Here is a 9,661-nt window from a genome sequence, read left to right on the forward strand (position 1 = left end):
ATATGTAAAAATCAAAAATATATTATTAACTGAATTTGCTCCAAGAATTCATAGGTGTACAAATAAGCAAAAATGTACTTAAAAGTTATACTTAACTGTATATGTATTACACTTCAGCAAAATTTTTAAATGTCACCAGACAAAACATATTATAGCTGTTTTTCTTCCAAATGTCTAAGGAACAGGTGATGCTTTCATTCTATGAAGTTATGTTAATCTTCATTGACAAACTTAGAGATCAATTTTATTTGTGAACACAAATTTAAAAATTCTAAATAAAAGATTAGCATATTTAGTCCTTCTGAGTATTGAAAAACTATTACACTATGATTATATAGATTTTTTCTGAGAAATTTCAACATGAGGAGGGCTATCACTATAATTCTTCACTTAACAAAAGAGAAAAAATATTATATGATAAGGTTAAATAGATATTTGCTAAAATTTAAAAGCCACTTATAATAAGTCCTTAAGCATTATGTAATAGAATAAAACTCTTTAAATGATCGATAATATTATTTCTATACATACATATGCACATATGCACATGTAAAGATTATTATTTGTTTATTATTTTATTTAAATTTTGAGTAGCAAGTGTCATATTGAATAAAGAATGCTGAAACCATTTCTAGTAAAATCAGGAACATGAAAGACATGTCTACCATTTTCATCATCATTAAAAATTCTTATAATTATCATCTCTCCATTAAGGCCTTCCCTAACTACTCTGTCTAAAATTCAGTCCCCGCCCTCATTCCAAGCTTTTCTGTTCCCCTTTTATACTTTCTCTTCAGCCTCTGTCATTATCCACTATTATCTAATATTTCTTTTGCTTATGTCTGTCTTCCTTAAGAATATATATTTTGTCTGTTTTATTCACAGGTATATCCTTAATACCCACACAATGCCTGTGCATTACCCTCTCAATAAATAATTTCTACATAATGAGTTATGTAACAAGACAAGATTATGAAGCAGTAAGCTTAAATATTGGAAGACAAAAATTCACTTTTTTTATTAGTAGATGATAATATTGAATACCTAGAAAACCCAACATAGACTTATAATGTAACCATTAAATTTAATAAAATAATTGGACAAGGTGGCTGGAGATGAGTATACAAAATCAAGATTTTTTTCTTTGTATTGTAACATGCATTTAAAAATGAAGATGGGGCAAATGTCTCATTCATGGGGACAAATAAAAATTGCAAATACAAAGGTAACATAAAATTTTAAAGTAATATAAAAAGACAGAACCTATATAATAAAAATTCTAAAAAGAAATAAAACACTATATTATTTTAGTAATATATTTTAGATATAAATTCTTAATATCTTACAATATAAATGTTTTCTATATTAGTATAACTAAAACAATTCAAACTATAATTCCAATATTTTTGGAAATTGGTTTATAAAATTTATATTAAAAAAAGTATGTCTCATAATATCCATGAAAAAATTTTAATCTACAATGTTGGACAACTTTTCTTAAGAGACAGTAAAATTTACTATCAAGTTATTGCAATCAAAATAATATGGGGCTAATTTGAGGATAAATAGAGCAAAGAACAAAATAAAGGGCCTATACTAACTCCAAACATAATGTGAAATAACATATGACTAAAATGAAATGAAATTTCTATGGGAGAAGACTGGTCTACTTAACAAATTATGCAGGAAAAAACATTCTGTTCATTTGGAAGAAAATAAAAAATCAAACACCTCATACAATACAAAAATAAATATAAGATGGATTAAATTTAAATGCAAAGGATAAAAATTAAATTATTAGACTATAACTTAGTAGACTTTTTCACAACCTCATTCACAGTAAGGGAAGTCTTCTAAAGTCAAACAGGAAATCCAGAAAACATAAAAGAAAAGACAGACATTGCATGCAATGACATTATATGCAAAAGACTAAGGCTAAGTGAAATCAATGCATACCAAAGGCTTAGGTTGGAGGATATTTAACTAAGGTGGCTGTCAAAAAATCAATACCTTTAATATTAAAAGCTTTAAGTTTTGTCAATAAACCTATTATAAATAAATAGAAATAGAAAAATGGGCTAAGAATATGAACAGACTAATTTACAGAAGAGGAAATACAAATGTCCAATAAATACTAAAAGGCAATCATAGTCTATCATGATAATGCATATACAAAAAAATTATACTCTATTTTATCTATAAAAATGCAAATTTTGCAAGTATAATAACATCATAGACTGGGGAGAATATAGAGAAACCGTCACTCTCATAAATTTCTAGTAAAAACATGAATTAATACAAACTTTTAAAGTGGTAATCTTTTGGTATGTGTTTAACACATGCCACACCTACTAAGATGTTATTGAAATGGTTCCAAGGTATATTAAACATAAAAATGAGTATGTCAAGTTCCTCTCTGTGTAAAATAGGATGATAGATTTAGTACATATTGTATTAGAATAGTTTACAGCTATAAAAAGTAGAATCAGACATAAACAAGTCACATTGCTTGCTGAATTGAGTGGGAGGGAGAAAGACTTGATGGACTAGTCTTGGAAACAGCACATATCACTACTAATCACTTTAATTAGCTAGAACTCAGGCATGTGACCACATGAAATTGCAAAAGAGACTGAGAAAATGTAATCTATCTGTGCCCAAGAGGAAGAGAAGAAGGTTTTAATGGACTGTTAACAGTCTCTGTGATAGATAGAAATATAGATAGATGATGATATTAATAGATAATAGACATTGGGCAAGCTATCTGACTGTATCTTTAACTATACCACATAAATTCAATATAATCATAATTGTTATTTCTGGCAGAAATTATAAGAAACTCTGAATAAGGATTGTGCTATTATTTCAGAATCAAATAGAAGAGAGTGAGAGTTTTATTGTATTTTATACCTCTCTGGACATATGCTCCCTAAACATATATATTTTTTACCCTTTATCCCCCCAAAAAGAGACTACAGGATGTAAGTAAAAAGACTAGATCCCATATGTCTTCTTTGTTTCTCTATGCATTTAAACTGAATAGATACATTTATAATAACTAATAAGCACATAACAAAAAATAACTGCTAAAAGTACACTGAAAAAAATACACGTATTTTTCCACAAGCAACTTGACAAGCTATCTTATTAAAATGAAAAGGTCAGTATATAAAGATATATAAACTAGGCTGTTTATTGCATCTTTGTCAAGGCAGATGTAACAACATCTCTTGATGGAACCTGAAAAATTAGTGGCAAACATAGTATGGAAAAGCAATTCTCACACTTTTTTGGTTTCATAATCCTTTCACACTTTTAAAACTTATTAAAGACTTCCAAGACTTTCTGTTTATGTGGGTTGAATTTATCACTATTTTTCATATTAGTATTTCACTAAGAAATTTAAATTTTTAATAACTCATTTGAAATAAAAATAAACTTACCATATATTAACACATAACATATTTTATTTAAAAATGGATATTTTCACAAAATAAAAAATGTTTATTGAAAAGAGTGGAACTGTTATATTTTTGCAAGTCTCTAATGACTGTCTTTATAAAATACAGCTTCAATCAGCTTTTACATTTTTAATCTGCTGCTGTGTGTTATGTTGGCTGATATACATGAAAAACACTCAGCCACACATAGATATTTAGTTGCAAAAGGGGAGATTAGTTTAATAGCATTTTCAGATCATTTTTCTGTTCTTCTTTGGTATTATACCAAAACGTAACAAGTAACTGTTAATTAAGGGTTAACTGCAATGTAAAATCTGAAATCTATATCAGTGAATTTTTTGTGCAGTTAGATTAAAATATTTATTTTGCACTTTAAGCAGCTCTTTTACCCTTTTATGATTTTGAAGTATCATGCATTGATCATTTGGGAAATATTGGTTCATTAAGTTATAGCAGACCTCCCAAATGTTGACACATCATTATATAATATAAAAGAATCAACTCTATTAATATACCAATGATGTTCAGGGTGGTAGATAAAAGTATTCTAAAATTGCTTATAAGTTTGAACTTGATCATCAACAAAAAAAAATCATCAGTTGTTTTCCTTGAAGTGACAGGCTCACTTTGTTCATTTGTAAATCTTATTTCATTTAATTTCCAATACCCAGATATAAATAACCAGTTTTTCAGTCTTTATTTTTTCTTAAAAACAGTGCTTCATGGAAAGCGCAGCTGCCTTTAAGCTCACAAGTCAATTACAGATGAGCTTTTCCTTGAGGCAGCCATCATGCTTCAGTCTGCCAGAAACACGCTTCATGCAGTCTTCTCATTTCACCAGCCAGAATATTAAAGGGGCATATACTCAAGGCAATGGCAACCCACTCCAGTACTCTTGCCTGGAAAATCCCATGGACAGAGGAGCCTGGTGGGCTGCAGTCCACGGGGTCGCACAGAGTCGGACACGACTGAAGCGACTTAGCAGCAGCAGCATATACTCAGGGGTTGAGACTCAATATTATTAATTTTTACTATCTCATCAAAAGACATTCTTCAGTGAAACTGACTTCAAACAGAGAGTGTCTGGTGGTAAAGAGTAATTAACTGCCAGTGCAGTTTAATGTGGAGAAGGCAATGGCACCCCACTCCAGTACTCTTGCCTGGAAAATCCCGTGGATGGAGGAGCCTGGTGAGCTGCAGTCCATGGGGTTGCAAAGAGTTGGACACGACTGAGCGACTTCACTTTCACTTTTCACTTTCATGCATTCAAGAAGGAAATGGCAACCCACTCCAGTGTTCTTGCCTGGAGACTCCCAGGGATGGGGGAGCCTGGTGGGCTGCCATCTCTGGGGTTGCACAGAGTCGGACACGACTGAAGCGACTTAGCAGCAGCAGCAGCAGCAGCAGCAGCAGCAGCAGTTTAATGTGACTGCCTTGATTTATGCTAAGTGGCACTAGTGGTAAAGAACCCACCTGCCAATGCAGGAAACATAAAGATGCAGGTTCGGTCCCTGGGTTGGTAAGATACCCTGGAGTAGGAAATGGCTACCTACTCTAGTATTCTTGCCTGGAGAAACTCATGGACAGAGGAGCATGGAGGGCTACAGTCCGTGGAGTTGCAGAGTCGGACGTGACTGAAGGGACTTAGCACAGTCCAAGTTTGGATCAGTGATATCAACTCTTTAGCTGTGTGACTTAGGAGACACTTACTTAATTCTAGAGAGGCTCAGTTTTTTGTTTTGTTGCTGTTGTTGTTTTTATCTGCAAAAAGTAAAGCAATCACACAATTTAAGTGCCCAATACGTAGTTCACAAATTTCGAATACAGACTGGAGTATTAATATGCAGCACCTCAGATGAGCATAGAGTTGAACAGTTGTAAAATCTACTGGGGAGTTGGCTGGCTGACAGAATTAGAAATAAAACCATAGTTTTACGATAATTGTGACACAATGATTTGGCTATCTGAGTTTTAGTTTTTCAGTCCCCAGAATGAGAACATCATATCTTTTCATCTCAGTAGTAGCTGAAGGCAAAATCTAGGCTGTCCAGACTATAAGAAGGAGGTAAAATACCCAAACATTTTCTGGATTTTGGCTGTTTATGGACCCTATTTGACCCATATATGCACCCAGTTATTCTCAAGTAGAATGTTGAAGAGCTGCATGATAGAAAACTTGTATAGAGCACTCTTAAGAACTTTTGAAAAAATGTACTTTGTTTAGATTCTTATACTTGACTGTGAATCAGTTTAAATTTTAAGTAATAATATACAGTAACACAAAAGTAAAGAGTGGTTAGTTATTTCTAAATGATGAAGTAATCATTGGTTTTTATTTTCTTTTTATGTTACTCTGTTTTTCTACCATTAGCATTTTTGTTTACTGTTTTAAAGTTATTTAAAATTGTTTTAAAAACAGACAAAGCACAGTGAGCTTGGTTTATGGAATTTTATTGCAATTTTGCACAGCATTTAAATTTTCAAAGGATTAGTTAAAATTTGAAAAGAACAGTGCATTTACCTTGGCAAAGGGAGAAAATAGACTTTGTAGTGGTTTTAGCCTTTCATCCACAACTTTTAGGAAAAGACTGCCTACCCAAAAGCCATTAGTTTAATGACACAATGTAAGTGTTATTCTGGGAAGTAGAACGCTGTGATTAAACCTGTGCTAAATCTCTGCCACCCTTGGGGGTTTGCTCTCGTCCTAACAAAGAGTGCTCAAGTCAGGCATGGAACAGCCTTCAGTGCAGCATACGGTTTGTAGGTCTTGTCTTGACATCCCCAAGTGCTTCTTTGACCTCCAAAGCCCTTCCGGGGGCAGCTGTTCACCCTGAAGACTTTCCTCCCCTGAGAAATCCATCTTCGGAAGGTTGTGAGCTGCTCGTTCCTCAGAAATCTCCTGTTCATTTGGCAGCTGGAAGTGGTTTCCTCTCTCGGCTATAGAAAAGGGAAAAAATAACTTCCTTAGAGCGCTCTGACAAAGGCAGCAACCAACTTCTACTTTGGGGGAAATGCATTGGATTTTTAGAAGGAAACTGAATCCTGAAGATGACTTTTACTTTTGACGTTGGTCTGGGGCTTCAGAGAGATTAGGTATTTTAGGGAGAACTCAGTCATCTCCACCCTCCTCGTTTTACAGAGGAGGAAACGTGGGTGCAGAGAGCAGGAGTGACAGAGCCAGTGTCGCGCAGCTGGTTAGCAGCCACGTCAGGGCCTGACTTCAGTTGCACTGGCTACTTCCGCATGGTGACCAGCGGCTTCCAAAGGTATTAGCTATATGTTATCAGCAAAAAACAGTCAAGCAAAAAATAACCCTGCGTACATTCTGCAAAGCTGATCAGTAAGGAAGTGGAGATTTAAATCTCTATATTTGAACGTTAAAAGTGGGTCCCACTGTTCTATCAGTGTTGTTCCCGGAGTCCATGGATAAGCCTCTCTCACTTTAACTTCATTCAGGCTGACTTATCAGCACCTCCGCACACTGGCAGGCACCAGAAAAAACTTAGATGAATGAATACTGATTGGGAAGCCAGTAGTGGATTAGACGTCTAATGTATGGGAAAGTGCTCTGAAAGCCTGTGAAAGGTTAGATTCCCTGTAAAAAGGGAATAGCCTTACACAGACATGCATTCCATTGTCCCATGTCTTACAGACACCGAGATGTATATATATATATATTTTTTTTTTTACTGTATTTTGACTTGCTAATCCAGAGATTGATAAAATATACTCAATGAGGTAAATTATGTTTATTCTCTTGAGATTAAAAACCGTTATTGTTTATTAACATCTAGTAACTATGACGGATAAGGCAATGGCAACCCACTCCAGTACTCTTGCCTGGAAAATCCCATGGACGGAGGAGGCTGGTGGGCTGCAGTCCATGGGGTGGCTAGGAGTCGGACATGACTGAGCGACTTCACTTTCACTTTTCACTTTCACGCATTGGAGAAGGAAATGGCAACCCACTCCAGTGTTCTTGCCTGGAGAATCCCAGGGACGGGGGAGCCTGGTGGGCTGCCGTCTCTGGGGTAGCACAGAGTCAGACACGACTGAAGCGACTTAGTAGCAGCAGCAGCAGCAGCAGCAGCAGCAGTAACTATGAACCTCTCATTATTAAAGTAGGAGTGGTTGATTCACAATTTTTCAAGACATTGGCCCACCAAAATACAAAAACTGTAGATCATTTTCCAAAATCTTTTTGCTTACCAAAATCATTTTAAATCAAATTGAAACCTGTGAAGTCTTTATATCAGGTATGTGGTTGCAACATTTATTATATAAGCATGCTTTCCTCTTTTACTTTTAAGACATAACAAGTACAAACTGGAGCCTATTATACAGAGTGAAGTAAGCCAGAAAGAAAAACACCAATACAGTATACTAACGCATATATATGGGATTTAGAAAGATGGCAATGATAACCCTGTATGCGAGACAGCAAAAGAGACACAGATGTATAGAACAGTCTTTTGGACTCTGTGGGAGAGGGAGAGGGTGGGATGATTTGGGAGAATGGCATTGAAACATGTATAATATCATATATGAAACGAGTCGCCAGTCCAGGTTCAATGCATGATACTGGGTGCTTGGGGCTGGTGCACTGGGACGACCCAGAGGGATGGTACGGGGAGGGAGGTGGGAGGAGGGTTCAAGATGGGGAGCATGTGTATACCTGTGGTGGAGTCATGTTGATGTATGGCAGAACCAATACAATATTGTAAAGTAATTAACCTCCAATTAAAATAAATAAATTTATATTAAAAAACACAATCATAACCAAGAAGAATTTAAAAAATAATAAATAAAATAGAATCTTAAATAACATTTACCTCACACTTTAATATAGGATTAGTAGAAAATGGTCAACTTTGAAATTACCTGAGTTGAAAAACAAATACAGTGAAGTCAGTCACCTCACTGTTTCTGAAACACACTAGGTTCACTTTCATCTTGGGACAATATCCACTCTCATCAGTACCTAATTATTACTGCTAGAATTCCCACCCCACTCCTCCTAACTCCTTAGGGCCTCTATCAAACATCACCACCTCCACAGTACCATTATGTATTACAACACACACTACCACCATCTTCTCGCCACCTGAAATGCACTATAAAATAAGGGAAAGACCTCGACTCTTGTAGTCAGAAAGCCCTGGTTTTCTTCCCAACCACACTGCTGACCGGCTGGGTGAACAATTTTGTCCTCAGTAAAACTATAAATGGTGGTAACATTACTTACTTCAAAATATCCTTATCAGAAGACGAAATGTTGCATATGAAACTGCCTGGCACATAAGAAGTGCCCAATAAGAGTTAGATTCTTTCCTCCCATTCATATTTAGCAGCTGCCTGAACGCCAACTTATTATATTCTATAATTATCCAGCGTGAAAATCTTGCTTCTACAACATGGCCCTTGAAGTCACCTGCTTCTCCCTGTTCAACCACCAGGACCCGCCAAAGATGCTAAGCTCACCAAAGTAGTTAGGCAGTCAACTCATTTCAAGCTGGGGACTAAAGAATACAATGCCATATTTTTTTAAAATTAGCAGTTCATCTCTTTCCCAAGCCAAATTAAGCTTATTTTGATAATTAATTCCCTTGATTGAAATGGATGTGGCTTAGTAGTAGCTAGAGAAACAGTTATTAAGACAAATCTTCAAAAATAATAATAAATGAAGGAGTCATGCGCATCCATGTACCTTGCTGACCCTGCAGGAGTGCCCCCGGTTGCCGCCTCCACCCGGAGCTGGCACAGATGTAGATGACCGTGCGTATGTACTCGGACCCGCAGAGCTTCCTGGATCCTTCAGTCCTTGCTTCTGAAATGGCAAGCATAACAGAGAAGGTAAATAACATAAAAATGAAACCTCTCATTTTGCTGAGGACTGAATGAGAGTCTGATATGGTGAATACTGTCAAACCAAGTTTTGAAGTTGCCCTCCCACTCTCGGCCAATGTATATGAACTTTCCTGCCATTTTATTGGTCAATATCTCACTTTAATGATATTTGCTAAGCACATAGGTGATACCATGAAGTTTTGAAAATGAGTTTTTATGATTATTGCTAGTTATTCAGTCACTTCCGACCAGCATCACTTACTATTTAGCTGCATCCATGAGACAACAGGACACTTGGAAGACATCATGGAAAACATATGGACTTTAAAGGTAGGCAAGTCTGAGTTTCAGTG

At 35.6% G+C, this 9,661-nt stretch overlaps 1 protein-coding gene across 1 annotated transcript; it reads right to left on the reverse strand.

Moving 5' to 3' along the window:
• On the reverse strand, positions 5,897–9,363 carry INSL5 (insulin like 5). The gene is made up of 2 exons (XM_005678295.3): positions 9,169–9,363; positions 5,897–6,398 (listed from the first exon to the last, which is right to left on the reverse strand). The coding sequence occupies exons 1-2, from the start codon at positions 9,341–9,343 to the stop codon at positions 6,166–6,168; spliced, it is 408 nt and encodes a 135-aa protein (XP_005678352.2). The 5' UTR covers positions 9,344–9,363; the 3' UTR covers positions 5,897–6,165.

Source organism: Capra hircus, chromosome 3 (assembly GCF_001704415.2).
Source record: "Capra hircus breed San Clemente chromosome 3, ASM170441v1, whole genome shotgun sequence".
NCBI lineage: Eukaryota > Metazoa > Chordata > Mammalia > Artiodactyla > Bovidae > Capra > Capra hircus.